Source organism: Zalophus californianus, chromosome 5, assembly GCF_009762305.2.
Source record: "Zalophus californianus isolate mZalCal1 chromosome 5, mZalCal1.pri.v2, whole genome shotgun sequence".
In the NCBI taxonomy this organism is placed as follows: Eukaryota; Metazoa; Chordata; class Mammalia; order Carnivora; family Otariidae; genus Zalophus; species Zalophus californianus.
This window is the reverse complement of record NC_045599.1, coordinates 88,401,024-88,416,666: the sequence shown is the minus strand read 5'-3', so window position 1 is coordinate 88,416,666 and position 15,643 is coordinate 88,401,024. Positions and strand designations below refer to the sequence as shown.

The following is a 15,643-nucleotide window of genomic DNA, read 5'->3' as shown; positions in this document are numbered from 1 at the left end:
TGGTTTACACCCTTCCTAACAGATTAGGGACAAGCCTCCAGCAGGGAAGCGACCTGTAGTTAAGCCAACAGGTGAATGGCCGTGAGTGCTGAATACTTGACTTCCTATTCTTTAGAGGCTGAGTGACCTCTCCGGACCTGCTTACCCAGCAGACAGGACAGGGTGTGTCTCCACACTACTCAGATGACTCTTCCCTCTCCTCCCTGCTCCCACACAGCAACCTGGTGGCTGCCTATGAAAAGGCCAAGAAGAAGCATCAAAACAAACTGAAGAAGTTGGAGTCTCAGATGATGGCCATGGTGGAGAGACACGAGACCCAAGTGAGGATGCTCAAGCAAAGAATAGCTCTGCTGGAGGAGGAGAACTCAAGGCCACACACCAATGAAACTTCACTTTAATCGGCACTTGGGCACCAAAGCTCTGCCTGTGGAAGCTGAACCTGAGCAGGTCACCGGGGAGAGAAGGGCCCCGGGAGACAGAGCACCTGGTGGGAGAGACAAAAGGGAAGGCCAGCAGGTAGGTCAGCACCTGCGCAATGGAGTACCGTGGACTCCACGCCGCGGACGAGTGGCCTGCTGACCCCGAGTGGACTGGAGCCAGAGGGTCCCGTTCCTCCCCGTCTGGACCTGGAGACGGCGTGTAAAGAGCAGGCCTTGCTTCTGCTTCTAGCGCGGGCAGCCCCTCCCCAGCCTGTTCTTTCCAGAGGCTGTGCGTCAGTGGTACCCTTGGCATTTGTTTTAGAAGACCGTCCGTTCTGTTCTTTTTTTGGTGGTGACCGGATCTCTGACATCCCCAGTTTCTTGTCTGTCTTTCTCCTTCAGGGACAAACCCTTGACACATGTGGGAATGCGGAGGGGGTGTCTTCAGCTTCTAGAACTGCTGATTTGCTTACTGCAACCAGGCTTTGGTTTTCGAGACCCACGTACCAGCTCTGAGACGCAGGCTGTCACTCAGAGGTGCTCTGAGAGGCGGATGACAGGCGATGGTGCGTAGGGGCCACAGTCCCTGATACACTCGAAGTTACAGGTAGAGCAACCCCAGGGCTTCGCCCTGTACAGTTCTTTTTGGGAGCATGAGCACTTCACCTCTCACTGTGGAGGTAGCGCTGGGAAGGGCACTTTCTTTTGACTGGGGTGATTTTCCCTTCCAGTGGAGCCTTATTAAAGCCAAGACTTAGAGCTGAGATGGTTCTGTTGATACACAGAGTGGAACTAAAATTTTATCAGGAGTTTCTTCAAGAGCAGGGGAGCACTGTTAGGACTTTTGCCCACCGGAGGGCTCCACATAACTGCTGTTGTGCATGAACCAAAATTCACCCGTAGGAGTACATACATAGCTCTGGACCTGCCTCTATTTCTCTAAGGGCAAGAGGCAGGACACTGAGTAGAATGTTTTGCAGGCTGAGCCCGCCTATTTAAGAGACGGCTACGGAACCATCAGTTCAAGACTTCGCTCCTGCTCTTATGAAAGGCAGGGGGTAAAGGAATGGTCGTTGAGACCTCCTTTTATCCCGCCCCCCAAAGTGGAGGTTAGTATACGGTACTTAAACAGGTTAAATTTCAAGCAAAATGCTGACAGGGCTGGGCCAGGACCAAAGTACCTGAATTCTTTCAGGAAGGCCTCCATCTTAAATTCATTATTCCATCTCTGTCTTTCACTTCTTCTATAGTTACCCTACACTGATACATTGTAAAGGACCACTTGCCTTTCATTCTGTAGTACTTTAAGATCCACCCGAAGTCCCCTGGGAATTATATCCCAAGAGTTCACAGTTTTGCTCATAACCAGGTCACCACATTAGAGTTCCAATGTCCATGAGCTGAAGATCTGTTTTCAGACAACCTGATACAAATTCTTCAGCTGCCTTTGCACTGGAGAAGGCTACTCCAGCCACCACCTTGGAGGGCAGAGCAGTTCAAGCAGTTCTATCCCAAAAGCAACCACCCTTCTTTCTTAGGCCAGCAGTAAGGCTGCCCATCTTCCCAAAAAAGTCACCAAAAACCACAAAAACCACTGCCAGTCTGGAAGGACCAGCTTTTGGCTGGTTTGATCACTGTGAAAGTGCCCACCGGCTCCTGTTTGTTATGGATCTTCCATTTAGTCAAAGTTGGTTCTTGTGATTTTTTTTTTTTAATCAATTTTTACTCTTTGGATAAAGTTTCATTTTGTCATAAGGAAAATATGACTGAAAAAGTTATATGCAAAAAAAAAAGTTTAAAAGACAAAATACTGGTTTTCCCCATTTTTCAGTTTGCCGAGGGGAAATATTTGTGACTGAACAGACATCAAAACAGCTTTCATCTTCACCAACACTGAAAAGTATAGCTGACACAGGAATATAATCCTGTCTGCTGACTTCTGTCTACCATTCTTGGTCCAGCTTATAAGAAAACTCACCCTTTTAGCGTCATGTAACTCTTCCAGACCTAAGAGGTCTCAGCTTCTCCATTATAAGCCCCAGTATTACTGACCCTACCTGGCCTCCTTTCGAATTTATGCTTCAACATAATACTTTTAAATATGTGGTGATTGGGTGAAAACTATTTCCCCAGAAAAACTGTTACTTTCATAAATGTGTGGAATAAAAACAAGCAATTAAATAGTTGATTTCCTTTCCTTGTATTTTTCAAATACTCCCTAAGACAAGATCCTTGTTGAAGGTGAACCAACAGGCATTTGTTTATGCTAATTGTGGGGCCCACTAAAATCACATTGATTAAATAATTGCAGGTACCTGAAGACTTTTTTTTATAACTTGAGTTTTTCTTTCTAAATAGTAGCTGGTTTATATTAACCTCTCCATCAAAGGTAAACAATGATACTGATTAAACTTGTATGAGGTTAAAAGTCTTCAGACTTCCATGTTTTTGTTTTCCACTTCCCTCAGTAGTTACCTCTTTTAGGCAGTCATCTTCTCTGTTCCAACTTCGGCTCTTAGAGAAACAGGCATGGGAAGAAAGGATCCATTTCACAGTTCCCTTGCAGTGTATTTCCCACTGCTGAATTAAGGTAAAAATGATAGGCAAAAGAGACCGTCTGTAGCTGGAGTAGCATCAATGTGTGGGCCTACCAATTGATCTGATGTTCTGCCAAAGCCCGTCTGCACCAGCTACCAAAACTGCTATGGACTCGCAGGTGGTTAAGATTCCTCTTGGAGACTTAATACCGAAAGTTATTTATGATTAAATATCTTAAGTGATCAGTTGAGATTGATCAAGCCCTTCCTCCTCTCCTGCTCCAGCCCCAGAGGTACACTAGCTGTTTCATCATTGCCAATGCAGGTAATTAACTGTTTCAGATTCACGCTCATCTACAAGCATGTCAGCTTTCTGAAGTTAATATCCAAGCTGTCCGAAACTGGAATGTTAGGTTAATAAAAAATTAAGTGCCAGTTAAACATAATTGCTTAATTCCCCATTGAGATGCTTGCACTTGTTGCTAAGTCTTCCTCTGAGCCTGCAGCAATACTTTTACAGGGATCTCAGAGAACTTTAAATGAGAGCCTTGACATTCTGACTACTCCAGAAAGGCGACCAAATTGGAGCCTATATGATTTCTTCTTAAAAACTGTTAAAGTGGGCGCCTGGGTGGCTCAGTTGGTTAAGCGACTGCCTTTGGCTCAGGTCATGATCCTGGAGTCCCAGGATCGAGCCCCACATCGGGCTCCCTGCTCCACGGGGAGTCTGCTCCTCCCTCTGACCCTCTTCCCTCTCGTGCTGTCTCTCATTCTCTCTCTCAAATAAATAAAATCTTTAAAAAAAAAAAAACCAAAAACTGTTAAAGTAGTAAAATCCTTACTAGCCTCATCCTAAGAAAAACCTGAAACTGTATGAAAATCTCCTAGTGCCTACCTGCATATCGATTATAATAAAAAAACACCCCATAGTTTTACCTCATCTGGACTGGACTATGCCACTGGCATGAGTTAGGAACCTCTGTAGTTGCCTGTTCTCTTCTAAAGGTGTTCTACGGCCACTAGTTACCCTGCAATTATTTTTAAACTCTGTCAATTATCTTAAAGCTCTCGAGAGTTTGGGGTGTCACGTTCATATGTTAAGTAGTGAGAAAGACATCCAGACTACAGAAAACAGCCAAAGGATCCCTAAAACTTTTAAGCCATTAGCAGACGCCTAACTGGGAGTTACGTCTCCTCTGTGAAACTATCTAAAGCGAACAGATCATGCTAGGTTTATAGCCGTTCCTGTATTTCTAGATGCAGCAGAGATAGAACATTTTTGGAGGCCAAAAGGGAGAGAATTCTCTGATGAGTGAAATTTCTGCACTGAATTGAATTAGGGTGCAGTTACAGGGTTGCCGAGGTTTTTTCCTGCAGCTTTGTAGAACCACAGTATAAAAAAAAACTCCAAAAAAAAGTCAGAGAGCAAATATTTTTCTATTTATCTATGTGGAATGGCCTATTTGACAAGCAATGATACAAACTCTACTTGCTGCCCACCTATTTCTCACTGAGGTTTATCCAAATCCTATTCTGTTTCATTGAAACCTTGTATTTATGTAGGCCAGGCTGAAAGCTATGAATCTGTGGCCTTCTGAAGTTCCCTGTTTCACACCCTTGAAGTTACTTTCTAATAGATATGTGTCTTCAGCTGCCAAGCACTCACTTTTTAGAATTGGACCCAGAACTACCTAAGTAATGCTGACTGCTGCCACCGTTATCATCACTGAGCACTCGACGGCTGTTAAAATACAACCAAGCTGAAAAGCAGCTGTACCTGCATTCTTGTTTTACCAATTCCTGTATAGAGGAAGACAGTTTCACATACAACGGTTGCATTTTTGACTAAGAGTTATATTGGATAAATTCTCTATCACACTGCATCTGAGTGAGCGCTTGCATGGGACCAAGACAAGAAATCAATCTGCCCCATAGCAGCAACTGCTATTGAGTAACTAGATCCTTGACTAATAGTGCTTGATTTTTCCATAGTCAAGGTTGCTACAAATCACTCATCCACTGATCATCTGAAATACCAGCTTAGCAGAATGAAGAAACAAGCTATATACAAAATTCCCTCACATTCACACCGATGACCTACTTTTAGATAGTGCTTGCTGTACCTTTTACTTTTGCACTTTCTGCAAATCAAATCCATGTGGAAAATGTTTTGTAGAACTCACAGAATTCACTAAGAGTACTCGTGTCAACGACTGCCAAGTGAATGAGAGCCCCTAATAATCTGCTTTTGTTTGAACCTAATGCAAAGATGACACATGTTCTTTTCTATTCCTAATCAGTTTCTAGACATATTAAGACTTACTTTGCATGAGATTTAAGTTTCCTATTATTTGAAAATGTGCTTTTAAACCACTTGAATTAGAAGAACCTGCTTGAATGTACGGTCAGTTATTAAAGCACATGTGACTGAGTTGGCATTTGTCAGTATTGTTCTACTGTTTGTACTGAAAGTCTCATTTTAAAATTGTCCCTTAACACTGTACTATACCTTGTAATTTTTTAGATTCTTCACTTGTATGCTTTAAATGCTTCCAGATGCCTTTAGTTTTAGCTGCTGTAAAATAGCTACTTTGTGTTATTTGATATAGAATTGTTTAAAAAAAACTCCATTTATTTATACAGAGACATTTATAATATTTTACAAACATTCTTATATTCTGAATAAATATTTCTAATTCCATGACGTACTTTAACTGTGTTCATTAAAGGGTGATAAGACTGTCCGTCTGCAATACTGTTGTACATGTAAATGTCAAACCTATGCTGATTCACGTTACATTGAAAGCCCTAGTCAAAGCTGGGAACCAGAAGACACTACATTAGGTCAAAACAGCCACAGAACCCTCATTTATCACCAATTTCTATTTGGCTGCCTTTTAAAATTTGGTATGAATGGGAAGTTATCTACTGAAAAATCTTTTATCATTTTTAAAAATCAGGGAAACACACCATCAAGAACTGGAAGTGCAAGGAAGTCACACATGACTACAGGAAAGATGGCAAGCAGCTCTGCAACCCATCTACCTGTCCACTAGAGGGACAATGTTGTCCTGCAATTAAGGCGTCTCTCCGGAGGAAAGCAAAGTATATACGCTGGTGCCCCTCTTAAGATTTTGAATAAAAATTATCATATAACTGAGGTTTGTAGTGAAGAATGTATTTCTCCCATGATCCAAGGGCTGTTTGTTAAGTATTCTATTTGGAAAGCCTGGATGGAGAACAACTGTTTAAGAAATACTGGATTGTATATATCTAACCAATTCTGCTTTAGAGCAATAACCAAACTGTTAAGTGTTTGAGATGGACAGTACATACCAGTTCTTTATTTTCACTTTTGCAGAGACACTCTTTTAACAGTTCTTCCCATCATATAAACATACCTTTATCTCATACTTGTCATTTTTTATTGGTCCAAAGAGACAAAATATGAGTAAGTTGGAACCTATAATAACAAGTAACAGCAGCAGAAACCAGGTTAAGGTAGTAATTAAAACTGCCCAAGCAGCAAAATTTATTGATATTGCACTACAAACAGTCTAAATTTAACACGATAATATTTTTACAGAAAGCCAATATTTGAACAATCAACTGTAAAAATGTTTTAAAATACAAAAGGAAACCTTCATTCATTCAAATTGTATTCTGTAAGATAAAAGGTTTTTCATTTCTAAACTGGTGTTATTTACATCAAAAAGCTTTCAAAAAAAAAAAGAGTAACTGTTAAGACACAGGACTTTGTTCATTTTCTCAGGGGGGCATACAGCTGGCATTGCTAGTCCACTCTGGCAGTACAATAATCCTGCAAACATTTAAACTCACTGGAAATTCTTAATTTATGATAGTCACACCCAATATAAGTGAGAATCAGTCCTCATCCTTTGATTAACACTGAGGGAAAGAGACAAAGCTACTGTTTAGCCAGAATGTAGTAAATCCAGAAACACAATAAATCCAATTGAAAGGTTATCAATTTATATAACAACAAGGTAAACCCCACAGCTGTTTTGGGGTTCCTTTTCTACTCTAATTGACGACTAACCAAAACAAGCACCAGGAACTTCATTACTACCATAGGCAGAATTACTCCCAATGGTTTACTTACACAGTCTTTTTCCAAACATTAAAATGCCCTAGAAGGTGAAGTCCTAAAACACTATGATAATTAAGGCAAAAATTAAATGTTATGTCATTTCACATAACAAAAATGATTACTAAGAGTTCTAGTCACATTTACTCTAAAGTCCAGTTTTCTCAACATATTTAGTGAAACCATTTCAGTTTTTTTCTACCAGCTTTTGTAGGTCCCACATAAAATTTAACATGACTCAGCATAAATATCTTCACCTTCTTCAGACTAAAACCTTCTCCCAAGAAAACTGTTTTAAGACTACACATCTTCCTTGAACATTACCTAATCTCTGCAGCATAAAAGACACTTCAAACCCTTGTTTTGGAAGTGGTAGGTTAAAAAAAAAATTCTTACTCCCTTTCCCATCCAAACTAAACTGCATGAAAGACAATCTTATATAGGATTTCACTTGTTAATACATGAACTATAATTCCATTTGATTAATCATTTTATTCTGAAATAAGACTGTTTTAAGTTTACATTAAAGCCAACGGGTAAACCTTTAAATCTGAATTGTATATGTCAATTACCAAAGATGATTTTTATAAGGTATTAAGCTAATAAACTTCAAACACAATCATAAGAAAATATATATATGTGTGTGTATATTACAAAATGCGTGTGTTATATACACACATACATATATACAAAATAGTCCATGGTTTTATTTTCCTTCCCTGTTACTGAAGGAAAAGTCTGTAAGAAAATGGAAAGTCAGTTAGCTGTCTCTTGTCCTAACTTTGAAGTGAAATATGAGCAAAAAAGTAAAAGTAAAGACTCAGTTCTTCAGACACTTCTATTTGAAGTTAAAAGGTACAGCATCCAAATGCAAACCTAAAATGAACAACAGAGACAGCAGTGCGCTAGGACAGTAGTGAAATGCACAAAGAAACTCTTGTAGATAAGTCTTGTGCTTTTTCTATCAGTGCACATTATATACAGGACATGAAGAGAGCAAGTCCACTACTACTCATTCACTGCAAAAAGTATTAACATCTAACCAAACTGAGGAATAGTTACTACCTTGCTAAACTGCATTCAGTTGAGAACCTTTACTTTCATTTGCTGCCATCCATAGTTGATTCCAAAATTATCACAAAAGAATAAAAACCAAGATATTTTACAAAGAACTAATTTCTTAAAGCTTGAGAAATGACTAACAATGTAGATTTGTGCCCAGAATGTTTCACACCATAGTTTATAGCTAGAGATTATTTCAGAACCTCAGTGAATTAAAAGCAGATTAAATTAAAATGTTATATTCTACCTCAGAAAGTCCACAACCTAAGACTGTTACCTAAGACCTCTCAAGGACTAAGGACTAGCAGAACACTGCCCATTTCACCCCAGAACCACGGTTTCCTTTGTTCCCAATCTGACGGCTCCATGCACTGAGACCCAGAACGGCCCTGGTGTCCATAGCCTTCCTCTCTGCTTGTGGCCCAAGGGTTGAGTGAGATCATCTCTGAAGGGTAAGATATGATCACTGCATATAAGTTCCCAGTGGCAGATTTACCATAAGGATGTAGCACAAACTATCCTTCTACAGAAGGGACAAGATACAAAGGGCGGGTGGGACAGCGGTGGGCACTCCATGGCCTCTTCCTGGCTTCAGAAGCCAATAATCAAAACAACACCCAAACCCCTACAAGAGCCCTCCCACCAAAAAAGCAGCACATATATATGTTCAGGGCCTTACTCTTCCATTGGACTAAAGGACTAAAGAAGTCTACTAAGAGGAGGGTCCATGCGGGACGAAGTTACAAAACAAGGTAACTGACTCCTGCATCCAATCCCTTTCCCACAAGCGCCGTCGGCCAATACTACACAGCTAATGCAAGCACTCTGTCCGGGTCAATTCTTTTCAGATTGTGCTTTCAAGCCGGTACCACTGCTAGACCACCCCCTCTGCTAACCACAGAAGACACAAGACAAATGGAATCTCTTTACTAGTGATTTCATTAATCTGGGGACCAGATTAAAGATTTAATTATAAACATCTCTCAAAATAAAACTTCCATACTTTACCATAGTTTTTTATTTACATTTCTTTGTACTTTAAAGTCTAAGCAACTAAGCTGGTGGAAGCCAGCCCTTCAAGTCCACTCCCACGTATGAGAGGTAGCTTTATTCTTTTCCCTAGCTTTACACTACTGTTTCAATAGTAAATGCTGTTTGTCACAAGACAACTAGATGGAAAGGTATGGCTCACCATTCAGGATGACCGTACAGCTACCTCATGAAGTGGTTATGTCACACTCCTGACCATGGCTGGCTGTGCTCTGACTTACGTTCCTGTAAGAAAGCAGAGCACTTCGGTGTGGCTGCAGTTATAAATTATCAGCACAGGAAGGACCAGACTCCCAAATACCGATCTTTAAAGTGAGAAGAAGTACTTCAGATTTACTGGATTGCTTGGCAACCGTAGAAAAATAATAACTTTATCCAGAGCTAGAAAACACTTGGTAATGGCCACATATATTAGACACTGCTTGGCCTAGGCAATGATCACGTTTCTAGCCTAACACAACAGACAGCACTCAAGAACTGGTTTATCGTCTAAAATTTCTTCCTTACACTCTCACTATAGCTATCTCCTCCCTTCAGGGCACTTTTGTTGTATAATAGTAATCTATCCTATATTTTGAAACTGCAATCCAGAACTTTATTTTGAAAGCAAGGGACAAAGCCTTTATTGCCTATTTGCAATCTGCCATCTTCAGGACACCAGAGTATAAACTTCAAGAGCAACTCAATTCTAGGAAGAAAAGGATGCTGATGCCATCATAATCTCATTTTTAGAGTTCTCAGCAACTATACAAATACACTTTAAAGTCTTAGGACAGAATATAAAATGAGGAACTCTAGCTAGGCTTTACCAAGCTATCAGAAATAAGGTTTAACAAAACTGTTGTTTTACTAACACCTGTCTACCCATAGACAGGTACTTAAAGGTAAAGGATACTGATACCTTTAGACAAAGTTAAGATTTTGTCTTGCTTATCATTAATCTAAAATTACATCAATACATATGGAGCCCCTTCCCCAGGCCAGAATATAATCCGAGTCAAAATTACTAAGTGACACTTTTCTTCAATCATAAAAATGTTAATGAATCTGACCTTGTAACTATGATTAATATGCAAAGAAAACACTGCCTCAGAGAACACAGAGACACAATAGATGTCGATCAAAACAAAATCTCAACAGGCAGAGGGAGGTACTGGTACAAAAATAAAGATAAAAAGCTAAGAGATATTATCATAGTAAGAAAAGTAATTTCGCCAACAGTCTAATTTTTATATTGACTTTGCTTACTGTTCAAGTTAACTGTTGGAAACAAAAACAAAAGAGGGAGTTACGTAATGAAATGTTTTTAATGCATACATGCACTTAGACCTGAACTTTTCTAAAGACCACCATAATATGTTGAGCTTTATAATAAAATTTAAATGTAATCCCTGTGAAAGGATGTCATTCACTTAGATTTGAATTTTTTATTTGATATTACACACAAACTACTAAAGCCGTAAAAGACAAAGTACCAACCCAATCTTATAGAATAAAAGTATTTTTGCTATATTTTGCTATACATCTTCATTATCTGCACTTGCTAATTGATATTTAATAGAAAAATAAGAATATCCAAAGCTCAAAGCAGCAAGCAGTGACCACAAATCCCTTGACAACAAAGGAAACTTGCTTTTATATATGAACACGAAAATCCAACTTAAGTTTCAAACCTCTTCAAATTTCACCCATGCTAAGGGTTCTATTCAGTTTATGTCTCAGGAAGAGTGTCACTGGTTGAAATCCTAATACCATTCATTTGCTATTTCTTAACAAAAACTTGTGAAAGCATGTAAACTATACCCCTATCTTTTGGATAACAATGGTTAAGTACAAAAAAATTCATTTAACATCTTACAAATCATTACAGTTATACATAAAAGCACCTACAAATTTTAAAAAAATAAAAGATTCACAGTGCACTGAACCTTGGAACATGTAAGGTTGGAACATAAGAACATTTAAAAACTGGATTCAAAGACCTTTTTTTCCTCTCAAAGACATAAAACACAATGAAGCCAACACAACTACTCTTCTCATCTAGCTTCTTAAAATGCAGCACACAGAAGTAAATTATTGCATATTCAGCACACTCCTTTATCACTTGATTTCTTCAAACCATGCTAAAATTTCTCAAAGGAGAAATCCAGTTCTGTGCTAAGCATGGCCTTTCTCAAGGTAACCTGAACACTGAGAAACTAATACACAGGTTCAAGGGAATAAGTATAGCAGATGTACATAAAACAGGTACATCCAACTTATACATTTTATGCATAGTTAAGTCACATCACACACATAAACTTTAACTCACATCTTTTTTTTATCTCAAACTGTCAAGAGAGCTAAAAGCCTCAAGTTACCAAAATCCCATCCCAACAATACCCTTATTTTGTTCCACAGTGCATTAAATGAAGCAGCACAACAGCAATAACATTTAACCATAGTTAAACTGCTGTAATTGAAAAGAGATAATCTGTTGGTTCTTGAAAAGGCTCAACACCTTTAGAGGACATACTTCTGGTAACTAACTCTAATCTCTTTTGCTTTTGTATTAAGAGCTGAAAAACCCAACTCTAGGCACCAGAAAGACTGACCAAAACACTCAAAAAACAAAAACCACACAGACACACACAAAAAATCACTAAAAATTATATGGTTTCCAGATGACAGTAAATGAGTGAAAATGATTTACCTGCTAGGCAAACTAAGTTTTCACTCCCTTAACAATTTAATAGAAATCTGGAATCCTGGGACCAACTATAAATATGGCTCAAGGAGATCCAAGCAAAGCAGCTGTATTTCTGGAAAGAACAGTTAAGAGCTTCCAAAAGCAATCATATAATGCATTTTTAAAAAGGTCACAGAAGGATTCACAAGTTTGTCACATTAAAAGATGCAGGATTATGAATAACCTAATTTTAAACACACTGCTGTAATCGTAAATTCTCCTGCTTAGCACCAAGAGGGTGACACTTTTATTAATAAATAGAATTTCTCCTTTAAAATCAAGCCATTTAAAAGCTAAAGCAAAGAGATACCAAGTGAATTCCTTACAATAGTACTTCTTCTGAAAGTCCCACTGGGTTAAATAGAACCCCTATTAAATAGGCTATCTATACAGAATAAAGATTTCTACAATAAAATTTACAAGCAGAGATATATTCTGTGGATACCACATGTAAAAAAAGATTTTTAAAACCCACATGGCAGATGCACACGCACGCATATGCTCACACATCACCCCCCCAAAAGAAATACCTTCAGTGAGGTCAGAAGCAGCCCCAAAACTAAAGCCCCCTTAAAGTTCTGGCGATTGTCCTCATTAGAGCTGAAATTCTTCTTAAAATGGGCATTGCCATCTTTATTTAGATTTAAGAATCCTGAAAGAGCAAAATACAGTCCTAGAAGTGAGTTATGTATGTTACCTTCATGTTCTGATCGTCCCCTAATGAAATGCTTTATTTGTACTTGGATGAACCACATACCCCTTCCCTTCTCACTCCATCATCCAGGGGCTTCAGCATGCTCATAAAAGCATGTCAGTTTCTGCTGCTACTGCAAATTGGAACCTAACACAACATTAGTTTCCAGAGATCAACACCAAGATGCAATGTAAAACCTAATAATGTCAGTATTCCATTCATATTTACACAACTGTAATAAGAGACTAAACTTTCACAGGAATGAAACCATTGTACAATACTGAAGAGCTGGTGGCAGGACGGTGAAGACAAGACCAAAGCAGTTGCCACCAAAGCAGTTGCCGGGTCCCGGCCTCCTTGCTCCATGCTCCCCTCTCCCCACCACTCTCCCAGGTTCGCTGACTGCACAAGGCTCTCAACTCCAAGTCAGAGTGTACTTCCCACCTAACTTAGTCCCTCTCCAGGCTGAGGACTTTGTCTTTTAATGAAGTGCTATGTTCATTTTTAACATGAACATTACACAGTAGATGCTGGCTCTAAATAAAACCTTTCAACAAATCTCCCAGCAGAGGAGGATTAGAGAACCCGAGTGGTTAGAAGCAGAGAAATGCGCAAAATGCCACCAAAGCAGATGACCTGTGATCTTGACTTCTGTGACATTTTTAGCTACTGCATTCATTTAGTATTCGTGAATTTTAAGTCTCTTTTAAAAATGTCAACATAAGCAAACTCTAATTGCAGTCACTGTCATGGATAGATGGAACATTCCCATTAACTTGGCTACCTGATGATGACTCAAACACTATTTTCTTGACCAGAACACGAAATAAAATCACAATCACACAGAAAAAAATGCTCTCATAAAAAGCAACTTAAATTCGTTAGCCAAACACTGAAAAGATATATCTGTATAAAAGGTTATAACTGCATTTACAGTGCAAACTCATGTTTCTTTCTACTCTCTCTTCTGCAGAGAACGTTATCTTCAGAAACATCATTGCCTCCCTGCATTTCTTTAAAACACCTGAGAAAGGTAAGGCTCAAAGAGACACCCACTCAAATGCAACAGGTCTCTGATCCTGGGATTTCCACAACACATCTGCTGCTTTCAAAGGTCCAAGATTTTCATTATAGCATTATGGTCAAACTTAAAACTCAAAAAGGCTCTGGATGAAAAGGGGAACTTGCAATGACCATTACATGCCACAGACTGTCCCTCGGCATGTTCTAGCAACTGGTCTTCACCGGAGCAAGGCAAGTCATATACAGCATCTGTTTAAATAAATAAACAAACAAACTCAATAACTTTATAGTAAGAACTCAAATACTGCCCTTCCCACCTTTTGTTCTACAGGAATGCAGGTACAGTATATATTTTTCCTCACCACACTCTTAAATCTAACCTAAGCAGAACTGCCAAGATACTTTCCTTTCCCTAAACTGGGGCTCAACTGATTTTCTAATCTATGATTATTGATTTCCACACATTCATTCAAAATCTAATCTCAGCCTTTAAGACCCTTACTATTCACATGCTTTCAAAAATAGGCATACTTTTGTCTACCTCCCATATTTGTTTTCTGTGCCAACATAAAGGGAGCTTCTTAAAAGATCAAAATGTAAGCACTGTGAAAAAAAAAAAAGGCAAGCATTGTAAAGATTACATCTGTAATCTAAGATTTATAAAGAGTCTAATTCTAGAAAAATAAAGATGGAGCTTACCAAATCTCTAGGGAATATACTAACCTAAAGAAAAATCCAAATTTTCAAAATCATGGTCCAACAAAACTCCCAACTTACCAGGGTTTTGTTTTGTTTTTTTGTTTTAAAGGTAGAACAGAGACCTGACCAGGAAAGTGGATTGGGAATAGACAAAGAACCTGGGAGGTTCAGTCAGTTAAGCATCTGCCTTCAGCCCAGGTCATGATCTCAGGGTCCTGGCATTCAGGGAGCCCACTTCTCCCTTTCCCTCTGACCCTCCCCACTGCTTGGGAGGGAGCTCGCTCTCTCTCCAATAAATAAATAAAATCTTTAAAAAAAAAAAAAAAAAGGCTGAGACACAAAGAAAATTTCAAATGTTTCCCAGAACAAAAATCCTTTTATACTTCCCTTTCAAGACAAATTTTATATGTTCATACCATGCCCAACTAAGCTGGGTATATGAAGTTACAGTATACCTTCTTTTAATGTCTTCTTCCTGAACATATGGCTTTTTAAAGATTTGTAAAGTAACTGATTTCTGAGCTTACATTAATTAAACTATCAGCCTATCATGACCCCACCATATAACATGGCCAGAAAAATCTTATTATGGGAACTTCTACCTCCATATCTATGTATAACAAACTACTGATAGTTCCTACGACTTCATATTAACCCTAATTTTCCAAAATAGGGTTAAAGCATCTTTTAAAATAGTGTTTATCCTGCTTAAATCATAAACAGTACTGCAAGAAAATATGATAATGCTTCTTATTTCTTAGACTTTTCTATATGAAAGCCTGAAATTTAAATGGTGAATAATGTATATATCTCCTGCACAGGGGGATTTCACACAATTCAAAACATCACATAAGAAAAGTCTACTGTACTTCCAAATGACGTCAGTTAAATCAATATTACCAAAGAACTTTCTACATTCATCACCATTACCTTCCAAATCAGATCAACACACCTACTCTTTATAACTGACAAAGGAAAAGTTCCAGATGTCATTTTAAAAAAAGCTATCCATAGTGCCTCCTTAAAAAGTTGCTCATTACCTCCTAAAAGTGGGAAATGTTGCCATTCTGAAGTTAGTACTCTTATATATATATATATATATGAGAATGAGGTCTCCTCACCTTTACAATACTTGGTTCTACTCCCCTCTCACTAATAATTACTGACTTACAATGTTCACACATAGCACCAAGGTTTGACATTCACACACAAAAACAGCACACTGAAAGGGAAAATCATTTCATCTTGATCATTTAAGGTCATTTTAGCGAGTTTCATATTTAGAGAACATGACCACACATTTGAACTCTGCAGACATATACA

General features: G+C 38.6%; 2 protein-coding genes across 5 annotated transcripts in view; one reads left to right on the top strand and one right to left on the bottom strand.

Moving 5' to 3' along the window:
• The window catches only part of MCC (MCC regulator of WNT signaling pathway), a 392,983-nt gene extending 387,332 nt beyond the window's left edge, over nt 1-5,651 (top strand). For all 4 annotated transcript variants that reach the window (XM_027605212.2, XM_027605213.2, XM_027605214.2 and 1 more), the window contains one exon: nt 218-5,651. In XM_027605212.2, coding sequence (XP_027461013.2) covers nt 218-398 — 181 coding nt within the window. In that variant the 3' untranslated portion in view covers nt 399-5,651. The remainder of the gene's footprint in view (nt 1-217) is intronic.
• Nucleotides 5,652-6,452: 801 nt separating this feature from the next.
• Nucleotides 6,453-15,643, bottom strand: part of DCP2 (decapping mRNA 2) — a 55,920-nt gene continuing 46,729 nt past the window's right edge. The window contains exon 11 of the mRNA XM_027605412.2: nt 6,453-13,870. Coding sequence (XP_027461213.1) covers nt 13,707-13,870 — 164 coding nt within the window. The 3' untranslated portion in view covers nt 6,453-13,706. The remainder of the gene's footprint in view (nt 13,871-15,643) is intronic.